At 41.1% G+C, this 17,306-nt stretch overlaps 1 protein-coding gene across 3 annotated transcripts in view; it reads right to left on the reverse strand.

The window, feature by feature from the left end:
* Positions 1–17,306, reverse strand: part of SPTLC3 (serine palmitoyltransferase long chain base subunit 3) — a 138,222-nt gene that overhangs the window by 47,170 nt on the left and 73,746 nt on the right. For all 3 annotated transcript variants that reach the window (XM_067564674.1, XM_067564673.1, XM_067564671.1), the window contains 2 exons: positions 13,881–13,974; positions 1,151–1,256 (listed from right to left, as the gene is read on the reverse strand). In XM_067564674.1, coding sequence (XP_067420775.1) covers positions 1,151–1,256; positions 13,881–13,974 — 200 coding nt within the window. The remainder of the gene's footprint in view (positions 1–1,150; positions 1,257–13,880; positions 13,975–17,306) is intronic.

Consider the following 17,306-nt stretch of genomic DNA (forward strand, 5'->3'; position numbering starts at 1 on the left):
TTTTTTCAAAAAATAAAAGCTAAGCTTAGACCCTTGTAAATCTAGCCTGAAAAATCAAAACAGTTCATTTCAGAAATGGCATAAAGAACTGTTTTCTTTTTTCACTGAAACAATTTGCCAAAATTGACACAAATCTGTGAAATGTTGCAGTCAACCCAAATCTGCCTTTTTCAGTGAAAAAATTTTCCGCCAATAAATTTTGCCCAGCTCTAATTCTAATGAAAAAAGAATCCCGCTCAGGACGACTAGTGTTAATTATTCATATGACAAATTGCTGCCACCCAACGTGGCTGTATTTCAGTGATGGATAACGTGATCCTTGTGTGCACCTTTCAATATTGGTTTGTAAATCACTTTGGCATCCTTTGGGCTGAAAGGATGCTATATAAAATGATCTGCTATACAACTGCAAGGTATTATTACTATGCATAATACTAGACAGACTCCCAAAGTTGCCTCTATTATGCATTGCCCCCTTATATTGGGACATAGGTACCAGAACTGTATAATTCTTTGAATCCCAGTTTTATACCCACAACCTTAGTGCAGCTCCATTGGACATTGACACTGATTACTGAAGATGTGCTAGTTTCAGTAAGGTTAAATTTAGTCCTAAATGTTTATACTCTACTGTTTGGATATAAAACGGGCATACAAAATGTATACAGTAGCAGTACCTGTGCCTTTTTTCAATTAATCAGTGCATAACCGTCAACTCTAGAAAGCTGTTCTGTTTTATCACTTTGGGGCAGATTCTCAGCTGATGTAAATTGTCAAAGCTCCATGGAATTAAGTGGAGCCACAACATTTACCCCAGCTGAAAATCTGCCCTTTGTATTTACATAGCATACCCCATCCCAAAGGAAAGTGCTTTGCAAACCAATATTCAAAATTACACACAAGGATCACACTGGAGTTGATTCTATTTACATTAGGGCTTAGATTGACCATCAGGATTTATATATAAAACACAAACTGTCTTTACTGCCTTATTACTGTTAATATTACAGACCAACAAGACCACTGAAGATCGTATGTGATCTGTGAAGCAATTAAAAAATACATTGGATTTCTCAGGCAATCCCAGTGTTAGGTCTATTAAATTACTTTATAATACAAAGTACTCACACATTTGTAAATGTCTACATACCTGTAAATGCCTTCTACTAGGATGAGAATTTTTTTCCATGCTCTGTGACTTCGAGGCTGCCCATGTGCTATTGCATCCGTCAATAATTTCTCTAGGCTCTGCATGTCTTTATTTCAAAATAACAGAAAGGAAGAAAACAAAGTATTAACATAAGGGGCTTTAAAAGGAGGCTTTATTTTTTTCTGGCCTCTATTTTTTTTTTTTTTTTTTTTTAAATAAAAAATTGACATAATTAGGGAAACGTCTCCTGAATGCAAACTTCTGTTGTTAAAAGGCCACAGGCGATTTAATTTGCCTGCCTTTAATCTTGTGACAATACAACCAGAAGAGCTTTCTGCAATGATGTACCTCAACTGGAAAAAACTTTTCCATTAAGCATTAGAAATTCTCAGCTTCTCTATTTGAAAATAAAACTGAAACAATTCTGTTAGCTGGTGATTTTAATTATCTGTAATTCTTTCTTTGGATTGAAGAAATGCACAGCATCCTGAAGCTTTCGTATAGTGAGCTTTACATAGGTAGATTTTCAAAAGAGCTAACGGATTTAAGAGCACTAGCCCCACTGAAAGTCAATGACACGTGTTCCTATGTCTCTTGGGAGCTTGAGAATATTTCCTCCCACAAATGCAAGCCTGTTGTAATAAAATCTGTGGGCCAGATCCTCAATTACTATAAATCATCTTAACTTCCTTGATTTCTATGGAGGACACTGATTGACACAAACTGAGGATCTAACCCTATAGTTTTCTGTTTATTACCATTAGATTTGTGGGATACAAGAGGACATTAAGTAGACAGATTATAATTTGTATGTATTTTGCTTCACCTTTCACTAATGCCCCAAATTTGAGGAGTTTAATCATTTACATAATTTTAAGAAACAAAAGTAATCACAATGGTAATACATTTATAACAAAAAAAAGTTAAGAATGTTATATACAATTATTCAGGCTTCAGGATATGATGATAAATAAGTTTTAGAGGAGTAAAGTAGTATTGTGGTCATAATCTGCAGTGTATAACATAGCCATTAAAAACAGACATGTCACTGATAACAAAACAGAATAGCTGAAAAGATCTTTCATTACGAACAAAACAAGCAAATGCCATAGAACGTCATGTTTATTTCATTTGAAATTCATTTAGCAAAATTGGGACTTCTTAAGCCTACTTCAGTTAAGCAGCTTTAGGTCATTTCCATGCATAGTATCAGTAAATGCTTGGCTCTTGATGCATGAAGCCAGCAGGATGACAAGAGGAGGAATCTTGTCCTTTACAAGAAAGATGGGGGTGTGATAGAAGATGAATGAGAGAGAGAGAAAAAATACACAAACTGGTACAAGTGCACTGAATGAACTCTTTGCTTCTGAGCCAAAAAGACCATGTTTGGCATTGATGAGGCTTTCCTATAAATGAAGCCAGAAGCAGTGCTAGAAACTCTGCTGCTCCCTCAGGGGTTGGTTATGAACAATATGGTGCCAAGTAGATACTTTTTAAAAAATGGAATGACAGATACCCACGTACAAAAGAAAAGAATGCACAAAGATTAGGGCAGAACCAAAACTTGGTTCCTAATACATATTTGACTGAATTTGGACCAATGTTTGGATGGCCCCTCTTTGAAGCTGGTTACTTCCAGCCGTTTGTAAGAATCTGTAAGTACACATTCCAAAATGCACCCTGCCTGGCACCTGAATATGTGCAGTCCCAATATCCCGACTGCTGCCAGAAATAGGATCAAGTTTGTGGTAGATATGTGAGGGATGGGTCCGTATCTACTTCTTTTGGCTGAATCCTTTCCTCTACAACTCTCCTGGGATTAGAAGTGGATCCATATTTCTGGATCAGATTACCTCCAAGTTCAGGTGGAAGATTCGATTTCAAATTGTGAACTGGGATCTGATCTGAATTTCATAGGTGGCCTTTTCACTAAGAAAGGGTCAGCCAGGATGTTAGATCTGAACACCTTTGCATTTGGGGGTTTGAAATGCAGCGCCAAATCTGACTTCTGCATCTCAGACTCAAAGCTCTGTCTCATGTTCATCAAGAATTCTGGAGTGCTTTAAGCCCATGAACACACTGTCATTTGGAGTGCCTCAGAATTCAGCGACCATTAACTGCAGCAGCAGTGGGTGGAAGTAGAGCATTAGGACCCCGTGCTCTCCATTAAAAGTGATAGTTATACTCCCAAAGAAGAAAAAGTCCTTTGTGTCTATGTTTGCAGGTGGGTGGCTGGGAGCGGACAATGACACCTTACAAGGACAGCTGGCATGTTTTATATTAACAAATACCACATTTTCAGCAATAAAACTTGAATGCAGTTATTCTTTTAGCATTATGACATCTAATCTTGACCTTTATATTTTTAAGAAAATCAAACCTTCTACTTTATGAAGCTGTACCTCAGTCTATCCCAGCGAATTTTAAACTACGCAGAGTAAATGAACCATGTTTGTGCACCTGGTCCTTACACAGGGTTAGACTATGAACTTATTCAGTAGTACCATAACTCCATGAGTAGTCCCCATTGACTCAATAGTATAAAGTATTATCCAGCATCACTAAGTATATCCCACGCTAGCCTTTAGCAAAAAGAAGGAGCTTCCTCATGAACTCTTATGTAATATATATGTATATTGAGCTGAAAGTGGTTTGTCAATTTATAAGTTTTGATATGCTTATTATAAACGGCAACTTTTTTTATTTGGCTGTTCCAGAGAAGTTAGAGAAAACCAAATTACATTCTGAATGTTGCTGTCCCATTAGTACCTCTTTTGCCACCATCAGAGGTCTCTGTGGGTCTCCTCAATGCGGCTTGTCACTGGCTGTATTTGCTGCCTGTATATGGATGTTAGAAATAATACAAGGTGCTTCAACAGAAGGAGCAAGAGATTAATTAAACAAATTGACACCGTGTTAGGAGAGGAGTAGGAGTCGGATGGATCTCGGAAAAGATTGTTCAGTTGCCCAGTTTTCTCTTTTGCAAGCCTCAAAGAAGATGAGATGCTTTACTTAAAAACAACACCTTCCATTGATCAGTGGTAGTTAGAAGAGGCAGGACAATAAAATAATACTTCAACAACGAGTGTAACTGTTGTTAGTGCAACTTTATGCTAGTTTCTGAGGAACATTCCTGTCCTACCACTTTGAACCAATACCTGGTCCCATCAACAAAGCTGGAATGGGGTCCAGGGCTTCTGTACAGACAGAACACATCTACTACTAAAAATATTAAAGGAGGAAACCTGTTGTTTCCCCTCAGGGATCTGTGGCCCGCTGCTCTGTCTCTGGGAGATGGCCATTTCACTACCATATCCCCAACATGACCCCTCCACTTGCTAGCACAATCGCAGCACAGCACTGCTCCAGGGTACAGAGAAGGATGGCAGAGTCTCCCTGCAGGGATTATCCCCTGGCTTGCATTCTAACACCACAAAATGATATTATTTTGAGCCTTTTGGGGGTCTTGCATATCAGTGGTGGGAGTCCCAATTTTGCCATTTCGGGTGCAAGCTAAGCCAATAAATAGCAAAGTTTTTGTTGTCAGTTGTGGTAATGTTTGCTCACCTAGCTGAGGTCTGAGATTGTGATTGCTGCCCTGTGGTGAATAATGCCATGTGGACAGCACAGTTGTCCACTAGATGGCAATCAAGTAAATAAAGTTCTCCTCATGCTTCTAAACTGAATTATTTAGCAACTATTCAGAGCACTCATTTGCAGCCCCACCTGCACAGCCAAGTGCTTGCATATTTAGTAAGTGGGAGTTCTTCTTCCATTTTGCCTTATCCAAACACACAAATCATTGAGCAGAGGGGGAGCAAAGTCTTTCCAGTCTTTTCACCTCCCACACAATACCCATTAGGATGTTGCAGTGGAGCTGTACATCTTCTTTCGCTTTCTCCCTCCAGCTTCCTGGCTGCTGCAAAGGAGTGTCTCTTTCCCGGCTTTCCTGCCCTGCCCCAGGCTATTTCTAAGCTTTCCTCATGAATGAATAAATCCTAGTGCCTGTCTTTGATTCTGCTTGTAGCTCCCCCAAGAGAAAATGGATTGCCAGATTTTGCCAATTTAACTGCCACCTGTAGGGTTCTGAATACCAGTTTTCACTCTGCTGAGGGGCTGAGAGGTCTGGGACAGCTTTAATTAGCAAAGTTCTTGGAGTCCATCCCCAGATAGCATTGCATTATTTACCCTTGCCTGGTATTTGGAAGCTTAACATGCAACCATAAGGACTGGTAACTTCCCCCCCCCCCATAAAAGCATAGATTCTGTGAAAGTTAAGGGTACTCACTCAAGAACACTTCCTGCTCACACTTGGCAAGTCACACATGAATTTTTCAAGTGAAAGAAAGTGAGTGCAGACAAAGCATGGCAGGAAGTAGATGTACCAGAAAGTTACCACAGTTCTCTCTGTGGCAGTGTCTGCATGTGTCATAAGAAAATAGGAACTGTCAGACTGAACCAGATTCATGGTCCATCTAACCCAGTATCCTGTCTCTCGGATAGTGGCCAGCACAAGCTGTTTCAAAGGAAGGTGCAAGAAACTGCACAGTAGGCTGAAAATGTGCCTCCACATGAAGGTCTCATTCTGATCTCTAATAGTTAGAGACTGGCTTACACCCTGAAGCATGAGTATCAACTATTATAACTCTGGATAGTCTTGTTAACCATATAGTGTGTCCCTTTGAAGAACTGAAATTCCCTGTGGCATATCCATATCCTCCAAAGCATTCATTTGCCTGACAACTTCGGAAATACCAGCGTCCTGTGGGTTAATACAAACTCAGGACTGCTGTAAGGAAGATCAGGCCCATTGGCAGAAGTGTACTATATGTGGAACTCTGCACGTAAATACTTGCCATACATAGATCTGTCTCCAGAACCAACCACTGGCCATTTAATGAAAATGAGGGAAAAGAAGTATTTGACTTAATTTAAGTGAAACTATCAAACTGAGAATGCAAGAAAATAGAGCAGGGCATGATGAAGGGCTAGCTACATGGCACAGTAATGTGCGCTGGAAGGGTATTATTTCTAAGCTGCGGCCCTGCTGGGATGGAGGAGAGTCCTGGCTGAGCAGAGGAGAGTCCTAGTCTGCTCCGCCCTGCCAGGACCACAACCTCCCTGACACCCTAAGCCTGCAATAATTGGGAGGGCAGAAGTGACAGCTGCAGGGAGCTCTCTGCAGTCCCGCTCCTCTGGGAGGGAGGCAGGGAGTGGGGCCAAGAGAGGAGAGTTGCTGAAGGCTCCCTGCACTGCCTCTCCTGCTTTCTCGATTACCCAAACTCCCGAATATCAGAATAAAAGCCACCTCCCCCATGCTGTTTGGATAATTGTATGGTGTATTTCTCAGCTGACGTGCTTTCTAGCTGAATGACTAGTGACAGCACTACTTGCAGGAGCAGCCCTTTGTGCCGTTAGCACCTGTTACTGCAAGTAGCACACTCCTTATTCAGTGCGGCTGAGACAGGAACACTAATGAAGACAGCCAGGACGAAGCAGAGCACAGTAAGGGATCAGAGTTCCATCAACGCAAGCTTTCCCCTATCATGGTGTGAGCTCTGTGAACAGGCACAGAGTGGGGGGAAATTTCAATCAGTACAGCCAATGTCTTTGGCCAACAGGAAACCCAGGTGTGGCAAGGTGTGATCTTTATTGATCAGCCATGCCCCAGTTCTTTTCCCCAGCACGATCATAAGTAGCCAGACTTGTAAATACCTTAGAAAAGGACATACCACAATAAGTACAGGTTTACTACTAACTTCTATCCTCTATTCAGCCACAGAGCAGGTGGGAAGGTGGTAATCACCGCTGAATGCAGCACTGAACATTTAAAAAAAAAAAAAACCCGAAGTAAAAATGTCTGCTCTGGGCCACTAATGGCTCATCAGGCTGATGCAATTTATAGCATGTCAGTTTGCAGAGCGAACAGTACACAAGGGAGCAATGTGGCTTGCATCACATCTGACCTCTTTGACAGGGCCATTTTAAGACCTTTGTAGGCCCTAGGCACACTTGCCTTCGTAGGCCCCCTGACCTAAATAACTAATTTGATTTTAAGCTATGAATAAATAGTTTTTTAAATTTAAAAAAAAATGATATATAAGAAAAATTTTTGTAGGCCCTGAAAGTTTTGTAGGCCCTAGGCACTGTGCCTATAGTGCCTAATGGATAATATGGCCCTGCTCTTTGATTTCCCTAATGCTATAGATCAGGTTCCCATTTGCAGCTGGATTAACTTGAGGTGGCTTCTCAGTGTGAAATCAACAAGACACAAACTTTGGGACTGTTATCAAGTGCCTTAACCACTCAGCCATGGCATCTCTTACTAATCACTTATAGACAAGATGAAATATAAGATCAGAGGTTCCCAAGCTGTGGTATGCGTACCACAGGTTATACATGAACTGGATGATCCATCCAGTCACTGCACAACAATTTAACTGCACAACCAATACAATTTGGGAGCTGCTGTGCTAGATAATGATTATTACATTCCAAGAGCTTTAGTATCATGGAAGCTACATAGAGAGGAGTAAACCTCACTTAGATTGTAAGCTCTTTGGGGCAGGGACTGTCTCTGTTCTGTGTCTGGGTGAGAGATATTACAACCTTATGCGGTATCTTTGGGGACACTGTGTTACATTCATGAATGGTTTATGTATGACTGTGTTCTACTTCATGGGGAAGGTTATCACAGTTACCATAGGAACTAAAACCAGTGTATGGGGGGATAATTAAGGTGAGATTCTGAGTCTAAACAACTCTGGAGAGGCACCACCCCCTGGACTGATGTGCATATGCTGGTTCTAGATGGGTTTTCCAGAGACTAGGACAAAGAAAGGGCTTCTGGTTTAAAAAAACCCTGAGCTTGAACTGACACAGATTTGTTTCTGATCCAGCATATTGACAGACCTTCAGTCCAAGGGGAGACAGGGCAACTTTTGGAAGGGTTGGAAAGACTTTGACCTACAAGGATCCCATAAGATTGACGGGTAACTCCTAGGATGTTTAGTGTTTGTTTAAATCTGGTTTCTGGTTTTTTTATAACATTTTCTCTGTAATGCTTTTACGTTAAGAATAAATGCTGTGTGAAAACAGAAAGAGCTGTGTAATAACTGGTAACTCTTGGCAACACACTTATAGCCCAGGAGAGAAAGAAAAGCATAAGTGCTGACAGTGTAAGGCTGCGCAGCCTTAAAACTCCCTGGTCAGAAAGGAGTGGAACCCATAGACAGGGAACAGCTGGAGACAGGAGACCTGACTGAGAACTCTTGGAGTGGACCATGGAGGAGGGATAGCAGTGCAGTGAAATGGTATTGAGGTAAATCAGGACTTCCCCCATATGCAGACCCCTCCGTGGCCTTAACTTTAGGAAGAAAAATTCCCTGTTCCAGATACCTTCCTCTGTATTTACAAGTGTGAACACAAGCCCACTAAAACTCCCATCCACTCCTAGCAGTACAGGAGCTGCGTTATGCTTATAGCATTCACAATAATGTAATGTAGATTGAACGTAGATACAATCACTGCAATGAAACATGTCCCCCTCAATTTTTCATTATCTGGTTGATACACTGGGGCCATTGCTGGTGGGCTGGTAGTACAAATAAGGACCAGGCTCCATCGAATGGTTTCTGGAGTTTTTAACAATATGTCAGTTAAACTAGCTATAGGGCTGAAACAGAGGAACCACCAATGGGAATTTCCCCCCCTAAAATGGTCTAAGATAGACACAATGTGTGTATGTCTGTCTGTCCGTAAGTCTGTACATTAAAATATAATACTGAAGGGGAAAGGATTGTGAATCATTAGCCAAAAGTTTGCAAGTTGTTTACATGTGTCCTGTGAGGCATTTGAATCTGGCTAATTTTAGAGTTGCTCTCTCATATCTAGGTGGTGACATTTAGATTTCATTTTGCCAGAATTACTCCATCTGAGTTTTCAAAGCATTGTATACATCTTTAATTGTGGAATTAGAGGGAAAACGGATTTGTCAAAAGACAGGATCTTTTGGATGCCTTCTACTATTTTATTTGGGGGAGGAAGGGGATCAACGTCCTAGTTTGCTGCTATTTATACAATGCTAATCTTGCTGGATAGAGTGGTTCCTGAACACACCTTGTACATGTTTTCCCTATGTAATTCAGGAAGTATGTGGCCCAGAATACTTTCTGTTTATTCATGAAATTGTAGTGTAAGTATTCCGCTTCATTTTGATAACCATTTCCAGCAACCAACAAAAACATAACAGCAAAACCCTGTTCACACCTTGCCCTTGTCTCCAACGTATCTTGTATACACATACAATCGGAGAAGTCAGGGTGAAAGTGCATGTGATCTAAACAGTTTAAACAAGGCTCTTACACGCCATGTAAAAAGAGACTGGACTAGGCAGTGGGGAACAGGGAAAGAGTTCACTTTCTCCAACAATTAACACCGCCTACTCCATTCACATGTATGCACGCTTTGAAAGTATTTACAAGGCTGCCAACTAATCTGGTTTTATTCTGACAATAAATAGTATAAAAAGAATGTTTTTGTAACTATTTGAGTATTATGTGGCATAAAGGTCTTTTGACTTTTCCTATTTACAATGCTGTAATATTGGGTCAAATCTATGCTGGTGTAAACTGGCACAGCTCCAGTGCAACTGTGCCAATTTATATCAGCAGAGAATTTGACTCCATTCTCATGGTTAGTAAGTGACTTTTTTTTTTTTTTTAAAAAGAGTGCTCTATTACAATCCATTGCTGTTTGCCTTCCTGTCTGACCCTATCTTTACAGCTCTCACAACGTCATAGTAGCATTCAATTCTCCCCTTTGCCCCACATTTCCATGGATGGAGTATTGTTACAGCTATTCAGCAGAAGGTCCTTGAAATGGGCCCTGACATGGTGACATCCTCCATCTAATGCAACTACCAGACCTCTTTCAGAGGGCTGTTTGCTCCCCTAATCAGCCATGACACAAATCAGTCCCCACTCCCTGCAGATAATGAGCATCACCTACCAGATGAGGTTGTGGAAAAATGATTTAAAAAAATTGCAAAAACACTTTGCAATTTTAGTCAATTTAATGCTCATTAAAGGCTCTGAACAGACTGGATGCAGTTTTCTGTTTATCTGCAGAGCACAGGGAAGTTTCCCCATATGCTCAGCAATGTGACTTGGACAACAAGTAGATCAGTTGACCTATTTTCACTAAATGTGAGAATTAAAGCACAAGGTCTAACATTTGGCTTACATGTGGCCAATGAGCTTAGCAGTCCAAGAATCAAGGCCTTGATCCAGCAAAGCACTTAGGCATGTGCATAACTGTAAACAAATGAGTAGTCTCATTAAAGTCAATCGGACTATTCATATACTTAAAGCTATGCAGTATTGGAGCCGAAGCCTGGTGTGTCTAGACAAACTGGAACAATAGGTTCAAATATCTGCAAAAGAATAAATTTCTGAGGCAGTTAAATAAAGAACCATTTAGATTACTGAAGGCTTGTCTACACTTAAAATGCTACAGTGGCACAGCTGTGCCACTATAGTGGTTCAGTGTAGATACTACCTATGCCAAAGGGAGGGCTTCTCTTATCAGCATATGTAATGCAGCTCCATGAGAGGCGATAGTGAATTCTTCAGTCAAACTAGCTATCTACACCGGGGCTTATGTTGGTATATCTATATCTCTCAGGGGTGTGGATTTTTCACACCCCATGAGAGATGTAGATAAACCAATGTAAATTCCTAGTGTAGATCAGGCAGAGTATGGATCTTTTGGGCAAGGCATTCTCTGTATACACACTAAAAATGCAATGATGTTGGAGTAGCCAGTGACAATGCTATTGTCCTCTGACACAGTCCATTTTGCAAAGTAGCCAGCACCTAAACATATTTTTAAGATGATGTCAAACCCCTGGACATGCCATTTTTAAAATTCAGTGAAGTCCCATTTACAAAGCAAAGCACAACTTGCTAGAAGATAACTGCATTCTAAATGGTTTATCGTGTAGATAGGGCTTTACAAAGGGGGTTCTGTTTGTCTTCTTGTATACGTGCCAGCTGGCTGTCATTCTATGTTCCAGCAGTTATTTCAGTAATGTGCATTTCAAAATACAGCTTGTGAAACACCTGGGGATCTTTTAGGATGAAAAGATATTCCATGCAAGTAAAACTACTATTATCAGTTATTGGATGAGGAAAGTGAGTTGATAGGTAGGTTATGGATTTGATTTATGAAATGTCTTCATAAGAACTCTCCAAAATAGCAACTTTATAGCAAGGGTATTTATATATATGGCTTCCTATGTGCAGGGTGTGTGTGTGTTGAAGAGCAGAAACAAAGTATACAAAGTTTTACAAAACGTTCATATCTTTTCACAGTGAAAAGAGTTCTCTAGGTATAATTCAGATTAAGGGCCAAGGAGAATGGGGTTAATTCAGAAACTATATATAATGCTCCAGAAGGTTCCCACAGTTTCATAATGATAAGTGTTGTCTTACTGTAATACTGATTAATGCAATAAGGCTCAAAATAGCTAAACTATTTAAACTAGTCATCTTTTAAATAAAACTAGATTGGCTTTGGCAAATCAAATCCCTAATCTAAGGAACAATGGGTTACATAAAAAGAAACCCTGATGAACTTCCACTGGTGTTTGCTGAGGTGCTTAAAGGAATTACCTGATTTTCCATCTGCATTTTGGTGTTTGTTGAACTAGTTAGCTATCGCTGTTAGTTTCACTCCACATTCTTTACAAAGAATATCAGCTGTCATTTATCATAAACCCAAGCATACATGTTACCTTACTGGGGGAAGGGAGGAGAATTTGTATGATGGCTCCTTGACAAGTGATCAGTGGTTAAGGGTAGAATTTATCAGAATATGAATCAAAAGCCAAAGTGGCGTCTTCAAGATTCATTTAGGAACCTTGAGCTGAATCAGATTCCCTGAATGGATATCTTCTTTCAAGTGCTATGAGAAATAGCACAAAATAATCTGGGCATGAATGTGGAGCTGGTGTGGGGAGAGGAAGCAAGTTGAGAACCATTGGTTAGAGATCATCCTTCAAAATGTCATGCAGCAGAAAGTGAGAGAGGGATAAGTTACTGAGTAGAGTACAGTGCAATCTAAGGAAGAGGTCAGAGATCAAGAGAGACAGAAGTATAGAAATACTGCCTAGTATGTCTAACTCTCTTAGGTTGGATCACTCAATGTTAGTAAGCACACTAGACAATAAATTTATAAATAGTTACTTTTGTAAAAATATTTTGAATCATTCATAAATTGTCTTTAATGAGGTTATGGAATTGCTTCTTGGCCAATTTAAATGATGCTAATAACAATACTCTATCTTATAATTATCATGCACCTTTCAACATAGGTTTTTATAAACATATACATAATTAAATGACTTCGCTCATCTCGGGCATGGGGTAAAGTAGTAACTGATTACACAGTGCATGACATTGTACAGAACAGTGGAGAATACCAACTGAAACTGAAAGGGGGATTTAGGTAGACAAATACAGTGACTCTGCCAGCTGTTATAATCTTTACAACTGCAGTTTGCAAGTACAGGGAGTACAGCAAATGCCACAGCAGCATTATTTAAGTAAAAGGCAATGTTGTAAATGTTTTAAAAGACCATGCAACAGAGTGACAGGCCCTTTAAGGGGAGAGGGTCCAGCAGCCCAGCTGTGAAACACTTAATTCATCTCTCCAGGTGGAGAAAATGAGCAAAGTCACCTGACAGCCAGGTCATGTAGCTAAACCAGGCCTTCTGAGGAGAGAAATAAAGAAGAAGCCTATGGACAGCCAGAGAGAGAGAAGGAAAGACTCAGGCAGAAAGCCCTGGGAGTTGCTGCTCAACAGAGAGCAGGGAGAGGTTTAAATGAGCAGAAGGGCTGCATGAACTTCTCCACTCAGAAAGACTCTCCCGAGCTCCCGGACAGCAGGCCTGGGGGTGCAAGCCTCCAGGGAGCGGAATCTAGGTAAGGAAGCTGGAGTGTGGAGGGCAAGTCTGCTAGAGCAAAGTCTCAGCCGGGTCGGGACTAAGAACCCTATGCCAAGAGTTGTGAGCCAGTTAGGAAGGCTGGATGGGACTTGTGTTTCCTCGTGAACTTTGGTAATAAATGCAGACCACAAGAAGGTGTGTTATTTGACACACGAAAGCCTATGTTGAAGTTATTGGGGAGCCCAAGAGAGAGAAACTGAAACAGCAGCTAGCCTGAAGCCATACCAATAGGTGGTGTTGCTACAGACATGCCAGAAATTTAGGGTGGGATTTTCAAAAGTGCTGAGCATTAGCTTAACTCTGCTCCCACTGACTTCAAAGCAAAACAGAGTTAGACTAGTGCTAAGCACTTCTGAAACACCTTAGTCTTTTGTAGGGATTTTCTGTTGTAATTGTAAATTAATGTTTCTAGCACTGGACAGAATCTCAGTAAGGTGCCAAACCAGAAGGGTGGTTACGGTGAGAAATATTACAGCGGTTTTGAAAATTAAGTTTCAACATGGCTAATCAGGGCACCGGTCATGGCTTTTTGTAAATAACAAACGGTCATTGTACGCCTTTCATTTTTCCCCTTCCAAAACCAGAAATCATCTATAGCTTTGAAGGGCTAATCCCCCTTCCCTCACAAAAACATTCTCAAATAAGTTGCGACAAAACATGAACAAACAGTTTTGTCTGGTTGGAACACCTCTGCCACCAAACATGTCCAGCATCAATACTCACTATTATGTTTGAAGACTCTAATGGTAGCACCGGAAAGTCTTGCACCAAGAACAAGAGACGTGTGATTCAACTCATCACTTAAAATGAGGCAACCCTGTGGAGAAGGATTACAGTAAGTATGAACAAGAACTTTTAGAATATTCACAAGTTAATGCAAGTGTACCGATCACGTATGACCAACCAAGCTGCAAAGTTTAAATGTGAATTGAAAAATTTCTGATCTCTGGGGGTATTTGGACCCAATCATCAGTTTCAGAGACATATATAAATCTTGGAGACAGATTCTTGAATATTCCCAGGTGGTGGAAGGGGGCCAGATACTGTCTGTAACTAGCCGGCACTGAATTACCCTGGTGGAGGGGAGCTTCTTACTGTTGTAAGCCCAAGGGACTTGGCTCCTGCATCTACTGTTCCCTTTCCCCAGTGCATTGTGAGTGGAGCGCAAATCCCCCAATCCTTCTTTGCTGTAAGATCCCATAATAACCCTATGTCAGTGATGTAAGTCAGAGTAACATTCTGGAGCCAGCATACTGGCCTACAGAATCAGGAGCTGTAACAGCCTTGTTGCACCTCACTTGTGCTATATCTGAGTGGTGCTGGGCACAGAGGAAAAATCTGTCTGTCTCTTTTACAGACACAGACACACACAAAATGGTGCTGTCCAGTCACTGATTCCATTAGTTAAAAACTCATTTTCCTTTAAAAAATCTCAATGAAATGCATGAAAAATTAACATTGCGCCATCTGTTAAATTAGCAAAAGCCAGAATTCAGGTTTCCGATTCAAACTGGAACCTTATCTCGACCCTGCTTTAATCCTAGGCTTTATGCTGTGGTCTTTTGTTACATGACCACAATGCAATGCAACATTTTGCAAATATTTATTTTGCAACTACAGGTTAACTAAGCAGTGGTGGAGAAATATTTCATACCCTGAAAGGCTGAAATCTGCCTGGAGGTATGCATGTGGAACTCACTCTGAAATTAATAAGGATTGTGAGTGTGTATCTAGATATCAGGATGTAGCCACAACATGAAGGTAAATTCAATGAGAAGTCTCCATAATTTAGGGCAATAATTCACCATAAACAGTCACCTACCCTGTGGTAAGAACTGTGGTTTTTCAAGATGTTGTAGTCAGTGTGGCTCTCACTCCGCATGTGAACGAGCTCTGAATCTTTTGCCTGGCAGGGACCGGCAGGGCTGCACATGTGAGCTCCCTCATGGTTCTGTGCAAAGGCATAAAGAGAGCAGGCGCAGATGCTGGCTCTCAATTCCCTCACAACTCAGTGCTTGTGTCAGATGAGGACTCTGAAAGGGGTGGAGGGTGGGTCGTGGTTTCCATACTGACTACAATATCCCGAAAAAAAAAACATTGACCACAGGATAAGTAACCATTCTTTCTTCTTCGAGCATGTGTGTGGATCCCACTTTAGGAGGAGGCAAATAATTCCTTCTTCCAAGAAGGAGGGCTTGAGGAGCATTAGCTACATCAGCTGAATAGAGATGAGAGCACCGCTCGCCCAAATTTCATATCTGATCTGATAGCCAACTCCAGCAATGTGAGATCTGGCAGCCAGTGAATGGGTTTCTCCATGTAGCAGTCATAATTGTCTTCGCCAGTACGGGGCTAAAATGATGAGAGTCATCTGGTCCCATCTTTCTTTGACAATGCTCCTGGGATTGTTGAGAATGTGTAAAGGAGGCCTTGGTTTCATTGTTGAAGAGAGACATTTGGTAAAGATCCTGGATTCATGTCTCCCCTGGAACAGAACTTTGGGCACTTAGCAATGTCTTGGGTGGTGAACAAATCTATCAACAGAGTGCCCCACTAGAGAAATATTGAGTCTAATTTCTTCTGGGATCACAACCCCTCAATTTGCAGGTGGTCTAAGTGGACTCTCCAATCCACACCCAATGCTTCTGTAACAAGTGGTCTGGCAAAAGATTCCACGATGCGCGTGGGATGCTTGCACCCCTACTGTGGGATCCACACTGATACATATTCGAAGAACAATACTAGAGATTCTGCTCCTTCCTTCCCATACAGTACCTCTGAGCATCCCAGGATTGCAACATGAAGCTCAGATTCTACAAATGAGGATCATTTCCCCATCGTTGTGTCCCTCCATTAGACTACATATGCTCTTCCCTCTGAAATTGTTACATGGCTCCTCCAGCCCCTCTTCAGTGGCAGGAGAATAGCAGTAATATGGGCAGGTGCATTCCATTCTTCAATGCATTGGGTGTAGAGAGCAGATAGAAATAGTAGGTTGGCGCAGAACAGTAACCTCCCAGGGGTAGAGAGCAATGGAGAGAGGTGTCTGCAGGACCCGCAACAATACGTGGTAACTAAAGAGGACAGAGGTGAGTGGAGGCTGGTGGAGCGAGATTCCAGGGAGGGTGGTGAGGGCAGGTAGAAAGGAATAGAGTTGAATCCTTAGCTGCAGGGAGATCAGTTGAGCCGGGGCCTCACAGAGGAAAAGAGATTCAGTAAGAGACGACTGATTCAGCTCAGAGAGGAACTATAGGGGATCATGCACTCAGAAACCTGCCCAGATGCATGGTATTAACTCTTGAGAGACACGTTTCCACCACACTCCTGCCAGTGGAACCCCACCGAGAATCTAGAAATTAGTCATTTATCACCAAGGTTTCTGATTCATTTATTTCACCTAGACGCTTTTGGCATTTCTATGTTGCTCAAACACCATATCTGAGCCCGTTTTAAAGTAATTTTTGTAATCTCAAAGAAAATATGTATGTCTCAAAGGCATTCTGTGGGTCTCCTGTTTTGGAAAATTAACCAAACAGGAGTTTCATCTTTCTACAGTTCTCAAATATCCTTGCAGATGTCTGATCTATTCAGTATTTTTTTCCCTCTCTCATCCTAGAGCTATCCATTACTGTCAAAATATCAACCTCAAGTTTCAATATTGGAGAAAGTTTTTTTAAAATGATATCAATTTCAATAAAGGATATTTTTCACAACTATAACTTTGTTACTTTATCCTAGGACATAATTCTCTCCCTTCTCAGGTGATCAAGGCCCATAAGAGTCTCAATCTCATGCTTCACAAGTCCCTTAACATAAATTTTTGAACATATACTACACTGTGGGATATCAACAGTGAGCTCCAAGAAGGATGCATTATGTTGTCTCACAATCATGTCTAACTCAAGTGAGGATATACATTTCCCCTATAAGCACACTGTGGTTCATCAAACCGTTACTGTAAGATAGTCTAAACTTTGTGCCCATGTTTATCGCCAGCTTTCTTTGCAATGTTGGTCTGAGATTCACGTAGTATCAGTACCACACCGCATTTCTTATTTGCAGGGAGCTTTCTAAAAACCTAGCCCAGTTCTGTGCTCAGATCAGTTTTATGCTGGTGTAGCTCCACCAATATCAATAGATTTACACCTA

This window comes from Emydura macquarii, unplaced genomic scaffold (assembly GCF_026122565.2).
Source record: "Emydura macquarii macquarii isolate MOO-44397 ecotype Brisbane River unplaced genomic scaffold, CSIRO-AGI_Emac_v2 contig_2676, whole genome shotgun sequence".
Lineage (NCBI taxonomy): Eukaryota > Metazoa > Chordata > Testudines > Chelidae > Emydura > Emydura macquarii.